A 27,582-nucleotide genomic window follows, 5' to 3' on the forward strand; every position below is an offset into this window, starting at 1 on the left:
TCATGTTGAATCACTACTCATGAAACATGGGTCATCGAGTTTGACTCAAAATCACACAGTTAAATCCTGATATTCACATCACAATTTGACTAGCTATGGAAATCATCTCCTACTTATCAATTGATGAGCTTAAGGGGCTTTCTAATGAATGGTTCATAACGCACAACACTTGGTGAAGGTTTTGCAAATGGGGTTGCAAGCTTTGGGTTTAACTGTGGAGGAAACTCCGTAGTTAAGCGCGCTCAGGCTGGAGTAGTACTGGGATGGGTGACCTCCCGGGAAGTCCCGGTGCTTCACCCCTGTGAGCATCACCTAGATCCAATGAGTGCTAAGTGTTCCAATTATTCCCATGAGAGATGGATTCATGTTGAATCACTACTCATGAAACATGGGTCATCGAGTTTGACTCAAAATCACAAAGTTAAATCCTAATATTCACATCACAATTTGACTAGCTGTGGAAATCATCTCCTACTTATCAAATATATTACTTTCCTCTAATTTATATGACTATGTTTGTGCTTACATCATTAATTCTGAAATTGGCTAAATTTTTGCATTTCAATCTCATCGTATGCTAATGTATATAATTGTTGTGTTATAGGTATGGTGCATAAAAAAAACCCCTTTTGGTGATCCGTTGAAATTTACTTATATATGGATACTTGCATGTATCCAATGTGATCTATAAGTTGTCTTGTTTAGTATATCTCTATTGTATCTAATATGTAATACAATCTCCACGTCTATTTTGTTAATGTATGATGCAATTGAATAATAAATATGTTGTCTTTGTAGAGAAACTATTGGTATCATTCTTCGTCTACAAACTTTAATTACATATATGTTACTTGTATCCCGCATGGCTTTCAATGGGTCCATATTTATGGAGGCTCCAAGACTGTGTACTTTCAAATATTGTAGATTATTAATGTTTTAAATTTTTAAATGGTGTACTTCAAAAGTTTATATGCGCATGTACATTCTCAAAGATGTGATCTTTAGGTGATGTACAGATAGTATCGTTCATCATAAATTTTAAATAATAATAAATAAATAAAAATAATTGTATTCGAATGTGTTTTGATTTGTAAGATGTTAAAAAAATGGTCGTCAACATGCAAAGTTTGAAATAAAGTTATAGATTCCTTTCATGAATTGTTTTTTGATTGTCAAAATAACAACTTTCAACCTAGCAATTTTTTTTGTTTATATTCACCATTTTATTATATGTATGGCACAAACTAGATGTAGTCATGTATCTTACATGTAAACTACCACCTTTTCTTACTATCGGCGTATCCCTTGCTCCTTCGGGTGCAAGTGCTAGTTTATACTTATTTTTAAAATAAAACTTTGTAAACTTTACCATATGAGACTTGTATGGTTGAATGAATTAAATATGCTTGTAGTGATTTATGTTGTATCTCTCTTCCAACTACCTCGTGTAGCTGTTATTCTTTGTAAATTTGCTTTGTTTCAATAAAAATAAAAAAATAAAAAATAAAAATCAAGTGAAAAACATTAGCTCATTGCCTCATAAAGCAAGGACTAATAATAAACAACTCAGTTCTACATTACACATAGATCTCTCCTCGCTATGGACAAAAATAATTATTTTGCCACGTTAATCGAAAAGTGCCCTTTATAGCTTCTTAAATATATGATGCTGGCAGAAATAATAAATTAATAATTATAACAATTGAAAAACACGAACCAGTTCCACCAGTTGGAAATAAGAAACGAAATAGACTTCAAAAACGAAGAAGGGAAACGGCACCAATTGCTTTGAACGAGGATATACAATCCATACTTCGAAAATAGGACAAATCTCTGTACCTCACCAAGGTTTTGGCCCTGCATTTTTGCAAGGTAGGATGCCATATTTTTTCTTATTTTGATTCTAGATGATTTTGTAACCATTTGATTATATCACTCAATGAGACTTGTTAAACCTTCTAAGCATTTACTCAGTAATCATATTTTATTCAAACAAGCATTATCATATTCACGTTGTTCGGACTCACTCTCAACTTCATAATTTATTCCTTATTAGGGCAGAAATAGAATCTTTCTTTCCTTAATTTATTTCGTTTTTGATTGGGTTTAAATGCTTCCTTTCGGGGATGTTGAAGGTTTTCGTGCAACATTTATGGGATCGGCAATATTTATTTGTAATGACTTGTGTAAATTGTATATGGCAGAAAATCGGCAAAATGCAGGTTGGTGCCAGGCGGGCTGCTCAATTGCGTCCACTGTCGGACAGTTCGGCCACTCTGGGATTGCGTTATGCTTATTCCTTGCAAGCAGCTAGTTCTCGAGGTAAGAAGAAATTCCTAGCTTAACAATTATTTCTAGGTAATTAAGATTCCCGATTCCCAAAAATTGAAATACATAATGATGCACCTGGGAAATGTCAAATGTATAAAGATTTAGGTGGCTCTGTGCAATACAACTATAAGCTTGCGCATTTGAATCTTGAGGATTCTGATATTTTTTAACTATAAATTGGGAAATTCTTCTCGTGGTCAAAGTTTTGGCTTAGATGCATTGACTGATGGTCACCTTGGATTTGTAGGGTTCTCTGGTTTTGCAAGGTTCATTTTCATTGTTGTTAAATTAGCTAGAAATCTCGTTCACAACATTTAACATTAGTTTTCGGAACTTGAACTTTAGGATAGCTCAAAATTCTTTGGATCTTCTGGATGTAAAAGTTCGACCTATTTATGGACTTCTCTTATGGTATAACCTTCTTTTGAGCTTTTAACAACCTCTCTCTCATGCTCGGTAGCTGCAACATGGTTCATCTGTAGGGTACGCTGCATATAGAGTTTTAGATATGTTGTTCTTCTAATATTAAGATTATAACGTCTTCTAGTAGCTTGAACTGCAAAGCTTGTGACTTTGGACCTGCATTTTTGAATGTTAGACGTTTTGTCCTGTTATGTTTGAAAATTGTTTTTTGTTTTCTTAAATAACTTAATAAGACATTTCAAGTTCATTTGGGCTTTTACTGATTGAATTTTTTTTGGACACAGAATATAGAATTGGTGATTCACGTTTTGCTTCGTCTTTATCCACCAAGGGTATTGGGCACCTTATTCGGAAGGGAACAGGAGGCCGATCTTCTGTCAGGTATTTTAATATGTATATTATGGGAGATGGCAAGGAGGGTTTGAATTTATGCACAAATCTATTTCATGCGAGCTGATTGTTGCATAATTCAGATTACATTAATTCCTACCACAGATTAAAGTTGGTCATTGGTACTGAAGTACACAGTTTGGAGTAACTAATGGGAGAAACAGTAAATGTGGAATTGTTGTTTGGGTTGTTGTCGAGAAAATTAATTCAGTAAATGAGAATTATTAAAAAGTAAAATGTCTAACTGATAATCTCATTTCTTATTTACCATGCCAGTGGTATCATTGCAACTGTATTTGGAGCCACAGGATTTTTAGGTCGATATGTTGTCCAGCAGCTTGGTATGGGTACACCTTTTTTGGTGCTTCGTATCTACTTTGTGTCTGCTGCAGTTTCTTGTTATACCTCATGTGCTCATATACTTTTAATATTGTAATTTTGCTTTTCATCAATGTCCAGCTAAAGTGGGCTCTCAAGTTTTAGTTCCTTTTAGGGGTTCAGAGGATTCACCAAGGCATTTGAAACTAATGGGGGATTTGGGACAGGTAAGAGGCATAATTATTTTAAATTATAATCACTATATTTTGGTTCAATTTCTTTCATTGCATTGTAAACATGCAGATGAGAATTAGGAAACTTATCAAACTTTGAATCGTCATAATACTTCTGTTCAAAAGAGTACATGTAATCTTAAATTATAGATCTGTATTTTATTCGTTAGCATCAATTTCTTTCAATGTGATAACATTTTGGTTGCGTCTATGGCTGGATTTGAACGATGGTCTTAATGTCAGATTGTTCCGATGAAGTATGATCCACGAGACGAAAGTTCAATAAAAGCAGTGATGGCAAAATCTAATGTCGTCATCAATCTTATTGGTATTTGATCACTGAATGGGCTTTCCTTCTATGCTGGATGTAAAAAAATTAAGCATTGCATTCTTGACTCTGGTATATTCTGATTTCATCATGACAGGGAGAGAATATGAGACACGCAATTTTAGTTTTGAAGATGTCAATGGGGTAATCTCTGAGCATCTTGCAAAGGTAGAATATGCTTTCTTCCACTGCTGAATGTGAAAAATTAGCTGGTTTTGTCATGATAAGTGGCAATCTATGTAACATTCAATTTGAGCTTTTGACAGAGTTTTAGGTGAATTGTGGAACCTTCTTTAAGTTGTATCAAGTTTTAGATAGCTATTATCATCTAGTGTGCTATTTCTTATGCCCTTGCTAAACTTGCCCTATTATCCTTAGATTGCTCCAATGTTATGTTCTTATGCATGCAGCATAACTTTTTTTGACCTAAGGACTGAATATCTGTCTGTACCTTTTTTTTGATACGATTTAAAATCATATACCATAAAAAAGGGGAATTAAGCAACCATTGCATTAAGTGGCAAACAAAAAATGTTTAACTTGCAAGAAAGAAACAATTTTTAAATAAAAAGCTAAGTTGCATGGGTACCTCCCCCTCCCCCCACTCCGGACCCGGGAAAGTTTGAACTGGTTCGAAGTTCGGGTCTGGTTCGAACTTGGTTCGACCGGGGTGCGATTTTGGCACTCCTGGTTCGATCTGGTTCAAATTGGATTCGAATCCGTGCGAACCATCTTGAAATTTTCGAACCCAGTTCGAACCTGCAGCTAAGCTTCTGAGTCATAATGAACTGTTTATCATTTTTGCAATATTAAATACTGCATTATAAACACATTTCATGGTAATTCATATCCAATGACACCCCAAGGTTTGAAGTTTCATTCTATAGCATTTCCAAAAACAGATCTTGTCCTCTGAATTTGCGATCTCGTCTAGTTATAAACAGGACCGTCAACTGACATATAAGCAAAGTCAACCCACAAAATATAAGCTTGCATTCCCGTGTGACACATGGCTTCTTTTTTTGCAAGCACAATTGTTGAGTAGTTCAAGAGATATGTTGGATGGGCCTTGTGGAATTATGTAATGAATCCATCAAGAAAGTGGAGGCTCTACCTTTATGAACTATATCAAGTCTTTGGTCAATAAGGTCAGTTTCAATTGGAAGCTATATTATATAATTGAAGGTAAGATAACTTGCCTAAAATCCAGTCGAACAACGATGTTGACGAAGCTTAAATAGCTTTTAAAACCTGGATGCTTTAAACAGATTTTCTCAAGTTTCAGCCTGTTCTAAACTGTGAACAGAATATATATTAACAGATATTTTAAATCATTTTTATGAGATTCTATTATTATTGTGATGAAGGTTTACTTATGAGGTTTGTATATCAAGACTCTCAGTTATTGCTTAACACCCTTAGGTTTCTTCACATTCTGCTATACTTCATAGTACACAGCTTGCTTCAATATTATATGTAATGCAGCAAGTGTAGATTTGATTTATCTAATAGCTTATGGAACAAGGATCACATTCTAATTTTAACTCATGCTTCATAAAAATGTATATATATATATATATATATATATATATATATTTTTACATGTTTTTGTACTAATGAACCCAAACGAACCCAAACCCCTTTCCAAAATTTTGTCGAACTTGCGAACTGCTTCTCGAACTTTGAACTTGGAACTGAACCGGAACCGGCAACTTAGATAAAAAAGTATTAAAAAGCTGTTAATAGAAAAACATCATTGCAGTTTTTTAATTTTTTGCAATGCAAGCATGCAATTTACATTGTTGTTTCTAATTTGACTACCTTTTGTTTTGATCGATAATAAAGATTTTGCATTAATAGAAAAAAAGATTACATAAAAGAGTAGCCAACATGTGGCCAGTAGTGTCATCACCCAAAAAACCCCCAAAATTGAACTACCCAACCCAACAAAGATACAATATCTTGAAAACATGGGGCATTACACAAAACAGATTACAAAATTCCATGCCAAAAGGAGCAACAGCCAACACTGAATCATCTGTATTTGACTAGCTTTTTAACATGCATTTATACTTTTCTGTTTGCATATGTGGTTCTATATGCATGCATTTCTTTATGCTTTTGAGATAATATAGTTTTTAGCAAGAGTAAGATGTCAGGTTCTTCCATTACAGTCATTCTTTTGACCAATTGCTCTTTGGTTTTGAGCTTGGTTGCTTCTTACTTCCCATGAGATGTTTTGATTGAGTAGCACTATGTTTCTTAGGTCTCCTTGAAGAGAAAGTATTAAATGATGTCATGGTACTGGCACCATTAGAATTTTAAAATACAACATAATTAAATAATGGTGCACTTATTGTATACTGAGAGACTTTACATTGAGAATCACTCTCAGGCAAAATCTTCGCAAAAAAGCATTCATTGTATTAATCTTGATCATTCACAATGCAATAACTAATAATTATTTTACATTTTTGCCTGACCCTTAATTCTGTGTGAGTATTTGTAGATACACAAATGAAAGAAACCACTAATTAGTATTACAATCCAATGATTATAAAACCTTAGGTTCCAAAAACACCAGTAAGGACCCAAATATTTTGTGTCAGAGTTGTCACTATTAAACCACCTCATGGTGGACATCAACATAGCCATTGGAGATACTGTTGTGATAAGGTGTACAATCTTTTAAGGGGAGCCATTGAAAATATACATCCTATAATACTCCTCAGATCTTTCTACAGAAATTGAGATCCACTTGAAATGCCTCTGTCTCTTCCTTTTGAATCTTGATCCGACTTATTATTCATTCTCCTTTTCTTGATTGCCATCCAAAATATTTGACTTTACTTGTAAATTGCATTATGGGACTAAAGCTCTTGTGCTTCTCTTAATTATATGATGATGACATGTAGTTCTACTATTTTGCGTGCAACCCATTTGTGTCCTCTTCATGGTCTATGTTTGTCTTTCGTTATTCTTCAAACATTTGCTCCTTTTAATAGTCTTAATTCCTCTTTTGTCTTTGCATTGAAATCCTCATTAATTTCTTTCGCCAAGGTCTTACTAATTTATTATTCCACCTTCAATATCCCCACCATTACCTTCATAAACTTATTCATTTAGAATGCCATCCTTTTCTTTTCATTGGAGCCCACATGAGAGATGTGTTTTTTTCCTTGACAAACTTGAACCTTATCTTTGTTCATCTTCTCATCTTTCCTTGATCATTGCATGCTTTGTTTCTCCTTTTTTGTCCATTGGTTTTGATTGAGTGTTACTTTTTTGGCTTCTAAAGTGCATCGTCTTTTACTTTTGGACTTTTTTGTCTCTTCAGAGCTTGCAGCTATAAATCATCTGTTATTGTAAAATCTCCAACTAAATTGCCATATTTGTGACACTTACTACAATGAAAGGGTATACACTCATAGTCAAGCGTTTGCATCATTCTAGATTACTTACTTTTAGAGTTATTGTCATGGGTTTGCATCATTCTGGATTGCTTACTTTTAGGGTGAGATTTTTTGATAGGGTCCAAGCGGTTTCCAATTTAAGACATATCCTTGTATGATCTGGAAGTCTTATCGTCTTGAAGATTGAATTGTAAAAATATATCCTTCTAGACTCTGACCTATCACTTTGAAATCATATTTAGGGATCCAGGGAAAGACCTAGTGGTCAACCTCATCAAAGTCGATTAAAGGTGTTATTTTTGAAAATGATTTACAAATTACAGGGTTGTAGTCACACAATTTGCAAATGAGCAAGGAAAGAAAATAACACAATTGAGAGCATGTGTAGTACCGTAATAGCAAAGTCATATAAGCTGTAATGCTAATTTTGTACCACTGCACATGACAAGGTTGTGTATGCTGCATAATGCTAATCATTCTTTCCTAAAATCAGTTATATTCTTCTGTCCATTTGCTGATTTCTTTTTCAATCTGCTTTCTTCATCTTTCTCTAGCAGTAATGGTCTGTCATCTGTGTGCTCATTGAATCTTAGAGTATTAGCTTGTTTGTTTGCTTTTTAGGCATTAAGATCCCCTATTAGCATTATCTCCCCAAGCTTGTTGTTTTAGGATGTTCAAATTATGTGCATAAATCTGTACATGTCTGCAATATCAAGACAAATATTGGATTACATGTAGTACCAACCACTTTTATGATCTGCTGAAGCAATGAAGGCAGTAAGGTTTGTAAATCCAAATGCTCAAGTCTGCCAGTATTAAGAACTTGTTTTCCACAACTTGTTTAAAAAAATGCATCCAAAGAAAATTAGGGTGCGATTTAACTAGAGTTTGATTGAGAATTGGAGAATTGTCTTTGTAGCGCAGTGGAAAATGCAAATCAGTGAATTGAATTATTGGCATGCTGAGAAGTGAAGAAGTTTGTTTCTTCTCCCAGAACAGTTTATGATAAGAACTGATAACAGAACTTTCAAATGATTAATGTCCAAACCAATTGGAGCACAACTCTGCTAAGCGGCTTGGTGCAGTCTTTACTAATGGGGTACGCGCATGATATTCAATACATTAAAGCAAACAGTAGCAGCCTTCCTGATGCATTATCAATAGAATTAGATTGATAAATATTTTTCACGGATCAAGCTGGAACATCCTCAATGGACTCAATACCCAATTTCCACTTTAGAGCAAAAGAAGCAATGGACTAAATCATAAGAATACAGTTTGGACATGAATTTCTTGTAGGTTATTTGGCAATTGATGTAGATGTGAACTGTTAACCATATTTGCCTCCCGCCAAAACTTCCCACTTTTAAATATTTTAATGCCAATGGAAGTACAAAAATAAAACCTTATTGTATTTCCTATTTTTCTTATGTTATATTTCCGCAGGTCCGCAACTTTTCCATTGTCAAATCTTCAATCATCTACGGTCGTTGCTTTGTAATGCAGGAGCATCTTGCATGGAAAAAAAAATTGGAGGAGAGAGAAAGTGACAAAAATTAGAGGAAAAATGATAAAAGATAATAAAAAAATAAAAAGAGAAAAAAATTGGAATTTCTATTTTCAAGGTGCATAGGTGGCGTAAATAGAAAAATAAATAAAAATGGTTGTCATTCCATTTATCGAGGTGTGTAGGTGGAATTTTAGAAAGTTGTGGATATTTTATTAAATCATGCATTTAATATTTGTTGGGTGCTTAGTTGTGTTTGGGTGGGAGTTAAATGTTTGTTGAAAGGTAGTTGCAACATCTTGGTTGGTATGTGCCTATTTAAGCAATGCATATGAGCATTTCTAATCAAGCTTTGGAAGGTCAAGCTCTTCAAGTGCAAGCTCTTTAGTTGTAAGCTCTTCTTGTAGAAGCTCTTGGTGTGCAAGCTAGTTTGAAGCTCTTGGTTTGAAAGCTCTCTCATATTGTAAGAATTTGGAGTTCTTTCATTTGGAGAATATTGTAAGGATTTTCAAGTATAATAAAAGCGTGCTTTGTGAAGCATTTTTACTTCTCTTGGTCTCCATATTGTTGTATTCTTGGTTATGAGTTGGTAAGGGTGGTGTGGCTCTTCATCAAGTGGTATCAGAGCGGGAGTTCTTGAGCGTGTAGACAGATCGCCGAAGCTGAGGTAGTTTGTGCTAGGACTTAGGTTGGAGAAGTATATCTGAGTTGATATTGATTTGGTCGTGTATTGTTCTTTCTGAAGTCCTAGATGTCTTGGTTGCGAGGTGGCAGATCGTGGTTCTAACTTGCAATTGCAGAGGGCTTGCAGATGGATGTGAAGATGGAAGACTGATCTTGTTGAGGCATTATCGTAGAGATTTTGTGGATTGCAGATCCGTTGTCCTAAACTTGTGATGTGGTTCCTGATTGTTCATGCGAAGTGGCAGGTTGCAATCTAACTTGCAAACAATTTGAGGTTGTCACAAGGAGCGTGAGAAGGATTTGTTGCAGAGGGTTTACGAAGATCTTAGGAGATGGCTCCAAGAAGATTGGACCCTGAGATGATTGCAAATCTTCGTGATGTGGTGGAGAGAAATTTTTCTAAGATGTCTGCTCGGTTTGAAGCTAGTTTGGCTGATCGATCTAAGGAGGTTGGTCTATTTGAAACTAGTTCAGCTGATCGAGATAAGGACAAGATGAGGAAGGCATTCCGTAGATGTTTGTGGAGCTAGAGTCTACCGACCTGGAAGAGAGTTGTTTGGCCAGTTACGAGACTTGTTTGTGAGAGAAGATGGCATCGTAAGGTCAAGATGGAAGAGGTTGGTTTTGCTGATCAGTTTGTGGAACCTGATGCAGAACCTACAAAGCAACTAGAGGTTGTTGCTGAAGATATTCCTAACCTTGTTGATTTTGGGATGGAGATTCCTTTTCATGATCAGTTGGTTGAGTTTGACATGGAGATTGCAGAGCACTCAGTCGTGGATGATCCAGTTGTTGTTGTTGGTATGTTGTAGAGCATCTTGTTGTGAGCAATGAGACTGCCGGTGTTGTGAGTTTGGAATGTGTTGATGGAGATCTACATGTTGCTGCTGATGCGGGGTTTGTTACTACTGGTGTGGATTCACTAGTTGCTGATGTGAATGAGGGTTTGTCGATGAAGCATTATGTTCAGTTTGTTCCTGGGAGTGAGCATACTGATTGGATGATTGAGATTTTGGTGTTTGACATATGGATGCAGATGTGGAAGATTTGCATGTTGGTTTTCTTGTCCCTATTGAGGTGGAAACCTTTGGTGAAGATGAAGATGGTTGTAGATCTTTCTTTTGGTGTCAAAGTGTGGGACACACTTTTCTATCTACCTGGGGAGTCTGATGTGAGAGCATCTTGCATGGAAAAAAAAATTGAAGGAGAGAGAAAGTGACGAAAATTAGAGGAAAAATAATAAAAAAAGGAAAAGAGAAAAAAAATAGGAATTTCTATTTTCGAGGTGCATAGGTGGCATAAATAGAAAATAAAAATAAAAATGGTTGTCATTCCATTTATCACTTTGAAGGGTGGTGTGGCCCTTCATCACTTTGTCGCCATGTAGAAATGTGAGGGAGTTATTTCATGCAACATAACAACGGTTTGACTTTGATCTTGGTGGTGATAGGTTGGCAAAAGATCCTGTTTCTATTGGTTGGTGCACTAGCAGGATTGATGATTTTTCAGGATCGTCAAATGGAGGAAGATCGACATTTCTCGCTTTGTCGCTATAGGAAGTTGCTCGACCTTTAGTCATAGCGACATAGCGAGGTCTTGCCACGTGTCCTAGTGGGCCTAGTAAAGAAGACGTAGTTAAATTGACATCGCGGTTAGAACTGGCAGTAGTATAAACCGTCATAGTTAAATTTGGAAGGATGGTGCAATTATGATGGGTAAGATGGTCAAACTTGTGAAGACTTTGCAAGGTGGTGGAAAGAAATAACACGGTTGGCCCACGTGGCTCATCTTGGTTGCAAGTCTCAATTGACTTGTTGACCTCATTGATTTGTAAAGCTAGAAACGAAGGAGAGATGGTTTTCTGCACGATCCGATCTTCATGATCGATTCCAACCACTCTCAAATGAATGTAGGGTTAGAAACAACGAAGGAAACACTCTACCATCTCTGATTTTATCCATCTACCTAGTCAGAGCAACTTAACGACGCTATTTCTGTTTTCTCAAGGCTCTATTTTGTGTGAAATATTGGTTTTTCTTGCATCTGAATCTATGCCAAGATTAGATTTTCTCTAGATTTGTATGATTGTTCTCCGCAATCTTAAATGATAGTGGTTGAGTTTGGTTTAGGATAGAAAATATCTCAGTTATGCCTAAGCTATAAAGGCAGTTTTTGTAAATTTTGTTAAGGTTGGACCCTCTCTGTTTCTCTGGCATTGCTCTGCATGCTACTGCAAATCCCCTTTGCCTTTGAACTATATGGTATTCTACCTTATCTCCTTTAGCCATTGATGTATTGTGCAAGACCTATTTGCCTCTCATTAGTGTATTGTGGATATCTGCAATCTTGCATGACTGTATCTCTTTTTGGCCTATGAATGATATATAAGTGAATTCTCTTCTTTCTTGTGTCATTTATTTGGGTTTTCTGACCTGCATGTGATTGTTAGATTAAAACAATGTCTGGATCTGTATATCTTTGATGTCATCACAGTTCAAGTATGCATGTATTGGCGGAGATTGGTTTGGACTCTCTGTTTTGGTGCATCACCCCTTAGGTTAGATTAGGTAGATTTGCTTTCATGCATTCCTTCTCCCTTTTCCTCTCCAAGTGTAGTTAGGTGTATCCTGATAGTAAAGGAAGCCGACCTTCTTTAGAGACTCAACCTCACAGTTCAAGTCGTACAGCTTGGAGGTTGTTTTCATGTTTCACAAGGTTGTCCTTAGGTAAAAACTTTGGACAAAGTTGCAAACTTTTGTGACAATGGTTTTTCGCACGCCCGGTGGGACTAATCTTTTCAACTACATAAGTCTGCTAGTTAGCCAATTGAGCTTGATCCATTGAGAAATTGGGTGTTTTTCTTAGTGTAATCAGCCTTTGGAGGTATTCAATCAAACATCATATTGACTCTAGTGCACATCTTCTGGTTTCATACAGACACAGTGCCGGTATGTAAGGATCATCTTTGATCTTTGTTATTTTCTTTAAGTTTTTATATGAAATTGTAGTTTTTGATGACTCTCCAATCATGAATCCATTTCATAGAAATAACTACTACTGCCCCCCATACCATGAAAATTTTATTCCTTGACCCTCATATTGCCAATTTCAATCTCAACCCCAAGCTGCTTATAGCCAAGCTGCTCAAAACTATTACTCTCTTCCTACCCCTACTCCACCAAGCCCAAGATTCCCATATAAAGAGCTTAAGGATGTGATGTTGGAATTCCAAAAGAGTGGAGTTTGAGTTCAAGCTTCATAAACGAGATGAGCAGTTATTGTTCTGGGATAGAAATCTTGAGGAGATTAATGGGCAGTGTTGAGGTTGCAAGGCAACAGGAGATAGAGAGACAACAGGAGGAGATGGCCTACTAGGCCTATCTTCCCCAAGAACAAAAAGAAGAGAGGGAGAGATAGAGATATTTTGAGGAGAATTTTGCAAGGCAAGTTGCTGCAGTAAGGGAGGAGGAAATAAGGCTCTAGTCAGCTCATTTTCAAGCCAAGGAAGTAGATCTCCCCCCTTCTCCCAAGTACGTCATTCCAAGCTTCAATAAGCCCCCTTCATTACAAAAACCTCTTGTTGTAGCCCCTCCACCCCTTGTAAAAGAAAGTTGAGTTAGTAATGAACCCTCTAGACCTATCACTATTTCCCTATTTCAAGATAGACTAGTTGTACAGACTCCTGATGGTCCAAATATGGAGTTTTGGGAAAGTGAATCTAAACCCATAAAACTTCCATGGGAAGAGTTGTAGCCTGCTGAGGAAAGCAAGAAGGTAGTTGTTGAGAAGAAGAGGATCCAATCCTCTTATTTGAAGAGCTTCCCTCTTTTGTTGAGGAAGAAGAAGACAACAAGGTTGTTCCTCCCCTTGAGGAACAAATCATGGCTTTTGAGCCTTTGAAAAGAAATGAGGATTTGCTGTTGGAAAAGGAGGAAGATCATTTGCTGTAGGAGAGAGTCCTCCATGATGTGGAGGATGGAAAAGAGAGCCTCAAGGATAGCTTTGTCCTTGAGGAGGAACATGCTAACTTGAATGAGGTTGCCCCTCAACCTATGCATGTCATACAACTATAATGGAGGAGATTGGTGATGAGGATGATCTTTTGGATGAGTTTGATGCTATCTACTCTTCCATAGATATTGAATCATCATCTCCTATATATGAAGAGCATGTTCCACTACAACAACAGGTGGAAAGCCACACTATACTAGTAGCTCCCAGGGAAGTGGTTCATAAGCAGGATGTGGAGATTTTTTCTTTACAGGAGGAGGAGCCATTTCCAAACCAGTTAGATACCACCATTGCAGAGCACAATCAAGTGGTCAAGGATGATTCCTCTGGCCCTACACCATCAAGAGGATGCCCCATAAGGCACCTAGCTTTGCAACAAATCAGCAAGTTGCCCCCGGTCATGCTTACACCTTAGCATGAGGACGAAGATCACAAAGAGGAGCAAGTATGTTTTGCTCCACAAGGTAATGCCCCAGTGCTGGAAAGCTTCATTGTTTTCAACATTGGGAGGAAGGTATTTCATGTAGTAGCGTGTTTGTCACACTTGCTGTTATTTTCAGCTGCCCTTATGCATGGAACAAGAAATCAACTGGTGAGGAAGGGGAGCTACTTCAACAAACCAGTCAATGGGTTTTTTTTAACCTTGAATATATGTAAAATCTTGTACATAGTAAAGTAGTTTTGTTTTTTGTCTTTTCCAGTTTTCCAAGTAGTGCATGAGCACATGTTTTCTCTCTGTGAGATAGCCAAGTTTTTAAGTTTTGAGGTTGTAGAGGGTTTTCATTCCCGTTTTCAGTTGCAAAGTTCTTGTTTTGCTGTTACAGAGGTAGGGTTAGGGTTTCACAATGCACAGGATCCACATTTTCTATGACTCTATAGCCCAATTGATGCTTTAGGCCATTGGTCTTTATGCATAGCAGGCTTGCATCCCCTTTGAGTCGCCAGAAATGTTAACCATATTTGCCTCCCGCCAAAAAATTGAATTTAAATGTCTAAGCCCACCTAATGGTCATTTCCCACTTTTAAATATTTTAATGCCAATGGAAATACGAAAATAAAACCTTATTGTATTTCCTATTTTTCCTAAGTTATAATTCCATGGGTCCGCAACTTCCCCATCGTCAGATCTTCCATCATCTACTATCGTCGGTTTGTCGCCATGGAGAGATGTGAGGGAGTTATGTCATGCGACATATTGACGATTTGACTTTGATCTTGGTGGCCCCCCTTTCATGTTAGGATAGTCGAGCAGTTGTCAGAGCACATCAACATTTTGTTGGTTTCTCATTGGCTAGGGTAATGACTGCAAGATGTGGGCCAGTTCCTTTGGTGCACCTTACTCACCGTTAGATCTTTCATCATCCACGGTTGTCGCTTTGTTGCTTTGTGGAGTTGCTCGACCTTTATTTCACGCGATAAAGAAACATCGCGCCACGTGTCTATGTGGTCCGAGTTTCTTTGGTGGGCCGTCCTTCCAACTGTGTTGACATGCCAATGTCGTGTTGTGTGGGTCGCAGGGTGACAGGGTGATGAGTCAAATTGAGCTGGCATATGGTGGGATTTTCATTGGCTGAGCCTTTGATGTGTTGACGTCATGGGCCACATGTTCTCAGTTTCTACCTCCTACCGTCCAATGCAAACAGATCAAGGGTGGTCACTATGTCGCTTTGGGGAGTTGCTCGATCTTTAGTTATAGCGACAAAGCGACCAATTGATACATGGCAGGTGGGTCCTTTCCTTTTGTGGGCTGAGGTGTAGTGGGTCAGTGTTAGACAGGTTGGCAAAAGACCCTGTTTCTATTGGTTGGTGCACTGGCAAGATTGATGATTTTTCGGGATCGTTAGATGGAGAAAGATCAAAGTCTCTTGCTTTGTCGCTATAGGAAGTTGCTTGACCTTTAGTCATAGCGACATAGCGAGGTCTTGCCATGTGTCCCAGTGGGCCCAGTAAGGAAGACAGACGCAGTTAAATTGACATCACAGTTAGAATTAACAGTATTATAAACCGTCGCAATTAAATTTGGAAGGATGACACAGTTATGATGGGTAGGATGGTCAAACCTGTGAAGACTTTGCAGGGTGGCGGAAAGAAATAACATGGTTGGTCCACGTGGCTCATCTTGGTTGCAGGACTTGGTTCACCTATTGATCTCGTTGATTTGTAAAGCTAGAAACGAGGGAGAGATGGTTTTCTGCACGATTCGATCTTCATGATCGATTCTAACCACTCTTGAATGAAGGCAGGGTTAGAAACAACGAAGGAAACACTCCCCCACCTCTGGTTTTATCCATCTACCTGGTCAGAGTGACTTAATGGCATCTTTTTTGTCTTCTCAGGGCTCTGTTTTGTGTGAAATATTGGATTTTCTTGCATTTGAATTTGTGCCAAGATCAGATTTTCTCTAGATCTGTATGATTGTTCTCTGCAATCTTAAATGGTAGTGGTTGAGTTTGGTTTAAGACAGAAAATATCTCAGTTATGCCTGAGCTATAAAGGTAGTTTTTGTAAATTTTGTGAAGTTCGGACCCTCTCCTGTTTCTCTGACATTACTTTGGCATGCTATTGTAAATCCCCTTTGCCTTTGAACTATATGGCATTCTGCCTTATCTCCTTCAGCCACTAATGTATTGTGCAAGACCTAATTGCCTCTCACTAGTGTATTGTGGATATTTGCAATCTTGCATGATTTTATCTCTTTTTGGCCTGTGAATGATATATAAGTGAATTCTCTTCTTGCTTATGTCATTTATTTGGGTTTTCTGATCTGCATGTGTTTGTTAAATTAGAACAATGTTTGGATCTGTAAATCTTTGATGTCATCATAGTTCAAGTGTGCATATATGGGTGGAGATTGGTTTGGACACTCTATTTTGGTGCATCACCCCTTAGGTTGGATTAGGTAGATTTTCTTTTATGCATTTCTTCTCCCTTTTCCTCTCCAAGTGTATTTAGGTGCATCCTGATAATAAAGGAAGTCAACCTTCTCTAGAGACTCAACCTCACAGTTCAAGTCCCACAGCTTAGAGGTTTTTTCCATGTTTCACAAGGTTTTCCTTAGGTAAAAACTTTGGACAAGGGTGCAAACTTTTGTGACAACATGAACTTTAGTTTATTTTTATTTTTCTATAAACTCATCCAGGTAAAGTATTGGTGCTGTAAATATTGCTAGGCATATGTTAGAAATTGAAATTTTGGATGAAATAATCATTCCCATTATTCGACAAAGTTTTTGTGGATGGTATAAGTGAATTCTTCTATTCTCAAGTTTGGATCAATTTCTTTGTCCATGAAACACGGTGATAATGTTTTTGCATGACCAGTGTTCATATGTAGTCAATAGGCACCAAGAAATTACAATAATACAACTGCTATGGCCATGAAGCTCGATAATTTAATACAATCCATTTTAACTTTTCATTCTAAAAATGTTTTTGCGGACATCCATGTGAGCTGCTCGGGATATAGTATGTTAGCAAGGGTTGTAGAATTTGGCTCAACATTCACCAATTGCATTTGTTTGAAAGTTTCCAAAGCCTTTTGGGATAACTGTTTTATGTCGACCCTTTAATTGCACAATTTTGCGAGATCACATTTCTCTAAGGCATCTTGTCAAACAGTTGAAATTTCCCTAGAATGCTTTAACATCATCTGATGGCATCAAATTGAGATGCTGCCAAATATCCTAGATGCTTTGTTGATGACTCCATTTTCCTCAGAGCTTACAAATTAACTTAACCAAACAAACCAAGAAGATGAAGTAGTAAAGCAGTTTCAGAGTTAGTTATAATAACTAACTACTCTGTGAAGCACCCATCGGTGTTCAAATAACTTAGACAAGTTCTGCAAGTTTTCGATGAATGAATTGTAACCTGTGCTTCACAGGTATGCATTTCCTGGGGTTTTACCCTCGTACTCGTACCCGGTACCAAACGGGGACGCAGGTGCCCGTTTTTGCTAATTGTTCGCGATTTTCAGATATATCATTATATCATATTCTCATTTTGATTTTATAGTTTTCAATTTCCATGTATTATATGGGAATGGTTTATCAATGTTATGATATGCATATTTGAAATATATCTCTAAAGTCTAATATTGCATATATAAAAAATTAAAAAACCCCCTATATTTTATAGCCGTCCTTTGAGGTCCTGCCCCCTAAATTTTGGCTTTGACCTGTACTTGTACCGGAAACACGTTCCCATCCCCTAAAAACATCACCATCCCGGAAACTCTGTGGAGTATAGATTGTAACCAATTAATTCCTCCTTTGAGATGTAATGTATTGGTATTTTGATTAAGCTGCCCAAGTTGTAGAACATGCCGATGAATTGGATTGTGAGAATGCATTGGTGTTTTAATAAACCTAGCCAAATTCTTTGAAACACCGAAAAATGATAACCGACTTCCTTTCCAACTTGGCCAACTTTTATAAATTACCGATGAGCAAATGAACTATTTAATTCTTTGCAAATGTGTTCGTATTTTAGTGACTTGAATAAAATGCTTGAATCAAAGGCATCTTCATAATTGCTTTGCGAATGTAACTTGTCAAAAATATCAACTCAAAGATTGGGACGAAAATGGTCACTTAATGCACAACATTGGTCATTGGTCTTCAAAATTGATTCAAACATCTCATTGATTTTCCATGGCCTTCTACATACCATTGTTAAATTAAGAACATTTTGGTAAATATTTCTTTTTCTTTTTCATCTCTTTAATGACTTAAACTAGATGCCTTGAATCTAGTAATGTCTAGGCAATTTTTTCGATTCCCAAATCAAATTCATCAATATTGTATATATTTTCTATCTGTGGATGTATTTTTCTTTGCATTTTATCCTACTTTACTTCTTCCTATATGCATCGAGAATGTGCATCCACGTGACCTTCATATGTCTCATTGGGTGCATGAAAAATTTGTCTTCGCACTTGCTAGTTGCATCACTTGTGATGGTACTCTTCAAGAAATATTGCCAAGTTGAGATTCAAATTATCCTCATCAAGCTTCAGTAGCCAATTAGATTCAGGTGTTCATGGTGAGCTTGACAGATTGAAAAGATGACAATCATCTCAACTAACTCATCAGAAGAATCATGATAAAGGCCTTTGATTTGAATCAGATGATGACCCGTCTTGAAGATATTTCTACAAAACGCTCATATTTCAATTAGACAAATAACAAGTGTCATACAAAAAACTAATTCAAAACAGGGGCTAACATACTACTAATGCATTTCTTTGAAGTTCACAGTCTTTGCACCAGTTTTAAAAAGATTTATGTTGGCACAGCCAACTTTAATTCACGATACAATAAACCTACTCCCACATAAACTACTGGTAAAACTATACATAACAAAATAAATGAATTCAATGTCATTATATTGTAATTTGACTACAATTTGGATCAGATGCTCATATTTTATACAAGAATGTAATTTGTAAATAAATTTGAAAACATTTATGTTGGCACAGCCTACTTTTTTCATGTTACAGTAAATCTACTCCCACATAAACTACTGCTGAAACTATACATAACAATATGAATGATGAATTCAGTACCATTATATTGTAATTTGATTACAATTGGGATCAGACGCTCAGATCTTAGACAGGAATGTAATTGGCAAATAAATTTGAACTTGGATGATACCTCAACTGGTTTTTAGTTATGGTTCAGTTTGTTTTTCAAAGAAAATTTGAACATGTACAAAGTTGTATATCCTTGAACTAAGCTAAGGTAATCTGGAAACTCTTTCAGCAGTCTTTATTTGAATATTGATTAAGACTGCAGATCTTTTTAAAATTTGGAGGCACCAGAGTTCAATTAATCTTAACAAAACCATATTATCATTAGCAGCAGTTTGAAATGTAAACAAGAGGTATTAAACAATGCTAGTTAGTTGGAAAGTTATGTCCTCTGCTTTAATAGTATAATGTTACAATCATATGAAAGTTGTGTATGTTGATTCTTTTAATTGTTTTAACCACAAAATGGAATTAGCATTTTTGTGTCTCTGATTTCTGGTTTGAAGATATGTATTCATGCGGATAGGCTTTCTCTTTTTGAACATTCATACTTAGGTTTTTTAAAAATTTTTATATCTTCATGATTTTTATCGAATTAACTGGCAAATGATGCAGATAGCTAAAGAACATGGAGGTATTATGAGGTTTATACAAGTCTCTTGTCTTGGAGCATCCCCATCATCACCCTCTCGAATGCTAAGAACAAAAGCAGCAGGAGAAGAAGTTGTTCTTAAAGAAATTCCAGAGGTTTGTCTCCATTATTTACCTTGCATATTTTTTCAGTATACCCTGTTGAGCATGGAAGTTGTGATAGTTTAGTAGTCAAATTTGGTAATAAATTATCTTGGTTTTGAGCCAAAGTCTTTTTGATGATTATAAACCGCAGTTGTAAGTTGCACAAGATATCATAGCAGGTGATTCTCATCATAATTGTACATGGCCATAAGAAAGAGTATGTTCTATAATAGAATAAAGAGTGGTGTTATATTATCTTATGTATGCATATTATTCCAGCATGGAATGCAAATATGAAATGAATAATACGGATGTATATATGATGCTGGTGAATGCAAATGTGGTATAGTTCAATCGAGAGGTAATGCTGCATGATAATGGATGGTCGCAAATATGAAGTACAGCTGTATAATGCAGATATGAAATATGAGGTATTGCTATATGATGCAAATATGAATCATGGCATATGAATGCATATGCCAAACATTGTTACAAGATGCAAACTTGAAATATGGTTACATGATGATGGGTGGGCTTAGCTGAACATGAAGTCAGTGTAGTTATTGCTTGATATGGATCAAATACCATTAATGGTGATTGCAGGAGATGATCATTAGTAAATTGTACCTTACCAGTGCTGGTTACATGAAGCAATAATGCTATAGTGATTGTCTGAGTTCATCAATCATCTTTATTCAAGGAAACCATCCTGATAATATATAGTTTCGTTACTATCTGAACATACAAACTATAATTAACTGTTGCTAACAATGAGGCAAGGTCTGCCACCCCTTGCCGAACTTATGCTACTTTATGCTGAATGGAAATGATTAGCAGATGAGAATATTACAGTCTCCCCTCCTTGAAAATGCTTGCCCACAAGCATTCTTTGAATTATCAAACTGAAACCAGTATCCAATGAAGCCGGGCAAATACTCTTTGCTTTATGGTGTCACATGGAATTCACCAGCTACCTCAATGCTATGACACAATCTTCCATAAGAGTGATCTAAAGAATTTTAGCAGATTTATAATATGAGTTTGCAATCACTGTATGACAGATGTATGGTCATCTTATAACAGATTTGAACAAGAGATTATAACAGATTTGTGGAATTAGTTAAAAGAGATTCATAGAAAAACTTGTGGAGAAAAAGGCTATTCTATCATCACATGAATTAGCAACATTACTAAGGTGGAAACATGACTGAGGTGTTGGTCCCTCTAGTGAGTTGGTGCTCACAAGGAGAATGTAGGGCTGGTACCTCTAGAGGTTGGTTCTTATAAACTTTGTGTAAGAAGTATTTATATAAAAGCATTAGTTTTTTCATCGCTTTCTTCTCGTAAGGGTTTGTGCGCGCGCGCACACACACATATATAGTGTTGTACCTGTATTACATGATAGATTTCTTGTGAATGTTTATGTGAAATGATTATGCTCTGGGAATAAGTTATGTGATTTTGTTATTAAGTTGGAAAAGAAAAGGTTTGATGTTATACTAGTTCACCCCCCAACATGTCGATCTGGTTGGGGTCATGATAGTGAGGGGCAAGTGAAAGATGCACAGTTTATGGTCAACATCCTTCTATAGTGCATTCAAGGTGAGAGTCCTCAAAATAGCCCAAGTCATAATAAACAATCTAAAGTATGTAAAGTGCTTGTTCTGTTGTTTGAAATGTGATTTTCAAATATATTTTGGACATCTTGTGTTGTCCATTCACATAACCCCATGCTGCAAAATTTGAGTTGGAAAATAGATTGTATCAAACAAGTTTATGCTATAAGGTTGAAGAGATCCAGCTGTTCACTACAAACTACAACACATTGTAGGCTATTTTAGACCATTCTCACAATTGGAGATATTGAATGTCATTGAATCACAATAAATTTTGAATTTTACATCTTAATTGCTAATCTATTTTTTTTAAAATTTGTGTTTGCTTTCCTTGGAATTATTAATGTTTAATTTTTAAGTACAGTGTTGACACTTGATTCACATCCCACACAATCATCTTGAGATAAATTTTGAAGATGTGCGGGTCACTTTCCAACATGGCCATCAGCCATGATTGATCCCTATAGAGGCAATCCACAAGTGACAGGGCAATACATGTAAAGAAGATGGTCGTAGATGGCACTCAGTGGGGCTATGTGAGGGTTGTGTGGGATATTCATAGTTTCATTGAACACATTATGAGTATGATTTGTTTTTATTGTTAAGCCATATTTGAGAGAGTTATATGATGGCATAAAATGAAAAAGAACAACCTCAAGAAACTTTCTTCTGAATTGTAAACAATGTGTTGAGTAGTGGAAGAAAATGACCACTTTACTATGTCTTGCTTTTGCATTGATGCCTGATATTTACATTGACGAGATTCTTGCATTGCCATAAAAGGGGCTACCATAAAAAGATAGAGAAGTTAGTGAATGCCCAAGGGTATAGGAAAATATTTACTGAATGCATACTTGTTTTAAAATGAAGGATTTAGTTTTGAGTTTTTAGCCTTCGATGGCCACTGACAAATATAGTAAGGATGTTCATGCTTGGAGCTACCTCAGTTGCTGTACATCACTTTACCCCTAAAGTCTTTGTCAAAATTTTGTTGCAATATAGTTTCCAACTTTTTATTGGACTTTCTAATTTTAAATTGTTTTTAAATTTTTAAAATAATAAAATTTATTGATTTCAAATTTGAATTTTTAATAATTTTATGACTATAACTTTCTCACTTGGCCTCAATAGGTTGCTAGTTCTTTTTCCTTGCATGGAGGGGGAGTGCATATTTCTTCATTCACTCAATGAAATGCAATCCATTGAGAACAAGAAAAGGAACTACTTAATGTACATTCCAACTTGTGCCTTGTTAAACAAAGTGAGTACAAGGAAGGGTTCTATAGTGTTTGGAGTTGGGATTTTCAGCTACTACTCAATCTTCACATTTTTAGAGTCAGATGCCCAATTTAATTTATTTTATCAGAGGGGTGGCATGTGCTCTTAACTATTTGCAACACCTAATGTCGATGATACTGCTTGTAAGGTAACTTGTAACCATATAATGACAATTTCTACTTAACCCATATAATAAATTAATCAAATATGTTCTTAGAAACTATATCCAAGAGAATAGACAATAATATACCATCAAAATTGTGACACACAATATACCATGAGAAAACCCTCATGAGGGAAAAACCTAGCCTCCAAAAGCATCCATCATCCACGTATAAATTAGCAATGCAGCATTATAGTACATCCACAAAAGCCTTCGAAACCTAGCATCAATAAGCACTCCATGTCAACAAGCATGTAACTATACATCCCATGCCATGCTTTCAACTTCTATAAATGCTAGCCTAGCTAGCTTGAACAACTACCCTTGTGGTTTGTTTTATAAAAATGTGGTTTCTTTTATAAAAACAAGCTCCCACAAAACCACTAAAGAAGACCATCCACCATCCAATGGTGAATCCACATCACTACTTACAACCCTTACTAGATTGTGGTACCAAGCCACACACGACATCATGATATCCCCCTCCTAAATGAAGATCCTCATGGTCTACACAAACACACAATTGATATGTTAATAACATTACGTGAGACCAAGGTAATCTATGCCAGTCAAAGCACCTACAAATCTAATCATGTCATGTCAATATCCCTATACACAAGTGTAGTGTCCGAAAATTGGACCTCTGCATTTATGACACACATTAAACCTCTTCATTAATAGCGACGAATCATTTTCAAATGGTTAAATTTTGACATCATGGCCTTGCATAGTGCAGTGTTCATGATCTACCATTCGAGTTTGAGTCTCACATGATTGGGTGTGAGTGCGGCGAGTCGACCTCTGCGCAACGCACTAGCATCCACAAAATTTGAAAGCGGAGTACCACTTTCGATGTGTAGTCCTTCTCTTGGATACCTACAAAATAGCTACTTCCGCTTGGTTGGGCCAAGTTTTGCTCTTTTGTCTGTCTGTTTGTCTCTCAAGTCGTCAATTTTCTTTCTCTCTTAATCTCTTACTACGAAGCTTGGTCGAATTTAATTCTCAACTTGGAGGACATCTACACTTGTCTATTGTTCAATTGTATAGTTATTTGTATTTGTCTACTTTAGTGGATCTATTATATACCATTGTATCTTGGATTGTCATTTTATTCTGTAGTAAGGGCTTTCCTTTCTCAAGAGAGGTTTTGTTTTTACGACCTATTTGATCTCTATGCAACAAGGACTTTCCTCCATCAAGAACTCTCCCATTATGCAGAGAGTTATTTCTATTACTTGTCTCCATTTCGGTTTATCATATCTATCTATCTAGTTGCTGTGAAGGTGGGAACACCGAAGTGGGGGTTTGACTAAGGCAATCCTCTATACAATCCCAACACTTTTTCCTGTTACTATGTGTGTAGGTAACAGATAGGCACCCATTTTGTAGATTTTGGATTATTTGAAGTTGTTTGTGGCTTTTCTAATTTCTCGAGAGCAAGACTATGTGGTTTGTTGATGTCCTTTTAGCGCACTATTGTTCGCGTTTGAGAGCTTCAAATTTGTTTGGTAACTTGTTAATATTTAGCATTTCCCATTTCTTTAATCAAAATATCCATAGCTATCGTAATTTGTGATTTATTAGCTTCCTCTCTATATTTTCCTTCATAATCGTGAATTGGCAAATTAAAAAAGCCCTAGAAATTTAGAGATTTTAACAATTTAAAACTTATTTCATGCACCATTTATTGAATATAACTTAAACACACTATAACATAATCAAATAGAAGCTAACATACATAAACAAGGAACAAAAATGATAAATCCATCACATACGTTACATGTAAAATATAAAATGTAGCTGAAGTAAATAGAAATCATAGAATCATAACGAGTCAAATCATAGAATGTATGTAAGATGAAGATCCATAAGACATCAAATCATAAATGTATGTAAGATGAAGATCCATGAAACATATGTCTATTAGTATCTATAAACAAAATGAAAAAATAAGGCTCTAGCTCAAGCCTCATCATTATCCTCAAGCTCGACCTCGACCTCAACCTCAGAGTATCCTGTTTGCCTTCTACAAAGGCGTCTAAGGTGGGTCCTAGAGGATTGTTGAGCCATAGCCCCTGCATGTAAGATGTGTTTTAAAAAAAAATTGACTTGACTTATTATCGAGCCACGCAGGCCAACTTTTTGCAATTCATGCAGGCGATTTTGATGTTGTTTTGGATGAATGGCTGAATTGACGATTCATGGGATTAATGGCGATGAAATTGCCAATTTGGTTCAACAATTCAAAAAAATTTGGGAAGCCCGAATCGAATTTCCAAATCGGCGATTCATGCGATTCTCGTTACTATGCCTGAAAGTCACAAGGCACCTTTATCTTCAAGTTAGCATTTCACTGCCCAAACAACAAAATCTTAAAATATTGATCACACCAAACAATAGTGTTTTGATTCACTTCTCCAACAACTATAAAAAATTGAAAATCTAACACTAAATCCCCAAGTAATGATCCACACAAAAGGAAGCCTATCAGGCTATAAATGCAAAGCATGGACTCCGAAAATAAATCTCCATGACCAAAATATATTTCTCCAGTACTCACCACCAAAAATAATTTTCAATTTTAAATTCTTTTAACCCTTGTAGGGTCTTTCTGACCCCAACTTCCATTGGCAATAGGCATATATTATTTATTAGGGGCAAACAGAAAATTAAATGTTAAAAACGTTAATCTCATAAATCTAGTATCTAGGTAAATGGATCAAATCTAGATTTATACTAATAGATATTTTAACGAAATAAAACAACAAAAATCTTAGAAAAGCAAAACACAACTCATATGCTCTTCAATCAGTTTATCATTCAAAATAACTTCAAAACTTACAAGAGCTCCTAATACATGGGAGTATGGCTTTGTAATATCCCTTTCAGGATATTTTACCAAAAAACCGTGATGGAAAGTGCAGATTGAAATCCGAACAGGAAACCAATATTTGATGCAAATTTTAGAACCTTAAACGACTTGTAACCCGCAGATTTGCATACAAAGAAACTTAGAAAACTTTTTTTATTTCTCCAATAATCAGAAAGGTACATATATAAATCAGGAGTTAACACAACAATCCGCCAAAATATGTTACTGTATTATATAACAGCAATACAATAATATGCAACAATTCAAGTAATCCAATCTTATACATAGAAATAACAGTCAGATTGGAATTATAAATAAAACCTATGAGAAGGCTAGGTTTGTGTCCAACCTTCAAAGATCCTTCAAGGGTTTGCGTCCTCGAAGAGATAACCAACAACTGTTTCTAGTTTCCAGATTAATATTTGCTTGAATATTATAATCTTCATATATATCCTCTCAAGTGGAGTCCGTTGTACCTTTATGCCTTTTGCCAATGTGATGCACGCTCTTTTAGGCAATGTGGGATAAAGCATCTTTTTTGTCCTTTAGTCACTTAAGTGGACATAGTAACTTTTTAAAATAAAGTGACAAGTTAAATGACTTTAATAGTCACTTAGTCAGGAAACCATATAATCATTAGGCATTAAAATAGCTGACCAAATGAACTCAGATAATCTTATGCAATAGCTTGTTGGAAAGCTCTTGGCGAGACGCTTCCAAACCAACACTGAACTACCAAAAATATTGTGCTTTGATTACTTACTAAAAATAGTAAGCATCTGGACAACCTGGCAAAATTGCTTTGATGGGTCTGGAACTGGAAATGTTTAGGCCAAATCTCGAACTGAACCCCGTAAAGAACCTTTCCGCTCTCGAACCTAGGCGAAGTGAGCTGACCACACAGAATTATAATGTCCTAGAAAAAGGGGACATTACAAAGCCTCCCCTCTCAAAGATTTCTTGCCCTCAAGCAATCCGCTCACACCTGTAGAAACCAAATGCTAGGATCCCATACTCGCCTCGAGAATGTGGTTTTACTCAGCTGATGTACCCCAGCATGCATCTTCCTGAACTCAAAATGGTGAAACAGTAAAATAGGAATCAATGTGCCTAATAACTGAATGCCAGGATCCCAAGTCTCACCATAAAGGGACACCAGTGGCCATGTGCTACTGCCCTGTGTGCCACTACCCTCAGTCAGAATGAATGCCTCACTCCATGAGTGCCCCTGCGAGTCTTTACTGTCAAGTGATGATGGGAGCTCGACAATATACCAATATCCACCCCAAGATGATAATGTGTATAGGGATGCTCCCCCTGGATCCCAAATGAGAACTCATGCACTGACTGAGTTACCACTGACCAGCTCCTATAGTATCTGCACCACTGTACCACTCGGGCAATATCCGTACCAATGCCAATGGTAGATCCAGCCAATTTGACTCCACCACTATATCACCCTGGTGGAAACAGAGTAATCCTATTCTCTGGAATCTGATGTGTCAGAAGGCTGAAACACACAGATGATAGTCACTGCATAATCCACTAGAACACTTGGATCCTCGATCAACCAATACATCGCGTCAAACCTGTCACCACTTGGATCCCAAAACAATCGAATCTCACATCCATTCGCCATATAGAGGTAGAAATACCTGGTAACGTCTATAACACAACATCTCTTTGCAGCTCCCGCTAAACTCCCATGGATGTGATAACTAACCAAACCATCATGCCAACTGGCACCA

General features: G+C 36.5%; 1 protein-coding gene across 1 annotated transcript in view; it reads left to right on the top strand.

Annotated features, from left to right (window-relative positions):
* Window positions 1–1,737: 1,737 nt before the first annotated feature.
* Window positions 1,738–27,582, top strand: part of LOC149528044 (NAD(P)-binding Rossmann-fold superfamily protein) — a 66,034-nt gene continuing 40,189 nt past the window's right edge. The window contains exons 1-8 of the mRNA XM_089811713.1: window positions 1,738–1,872; window positions 2,205–2,322; window positions 3,039–3,135; window positions 3,421–3,485; window positions 3,604–3,689; window positions 3,939–4,023; window positions 4,121–4,191; window positions 19,786–19,917. Of these exons, the coding sequence (XP_089667839.1) occupies window positions 2,217–2,322; window positions 3,039–3,135; window positions 3,421–3,485; window positions 3,604–3,689; window positions 3,939–4,023; window positions 4,121–4,191; window positions 19,786–19,917 (642 nt within the window). The 5' untranslated portion in view covers window positions 1,738–1,872; window positions 2,205–2,216. The remainder of the gene's footprint in view (window positions 1,873–2,204; window positions 2,323–3,038; window positions 3,136–3,420; window positions 3,486–3,603; window positions 3,690–3,938; window positions 4,024–4,120; window positions 4,192–19,785; window positions 19,918–27,582) is intronic.

Source organism: Cupressus sempervirens, chromosome 11 (genome assembly GCF_028749045.1).
Source record: "Cupressus sempervirens isolate cs-2001-9-10 chromosome 11, ASM2874904v1, whole genome shotgun sequence".
In the NCBI taxonomy this organism is placed as follows: Eukaryota; Viridiplantae; Streptophyta; class Pinopsida; order Cupressales; family Cupressaceae; genus Cupressus; species Cupressus sempervirens.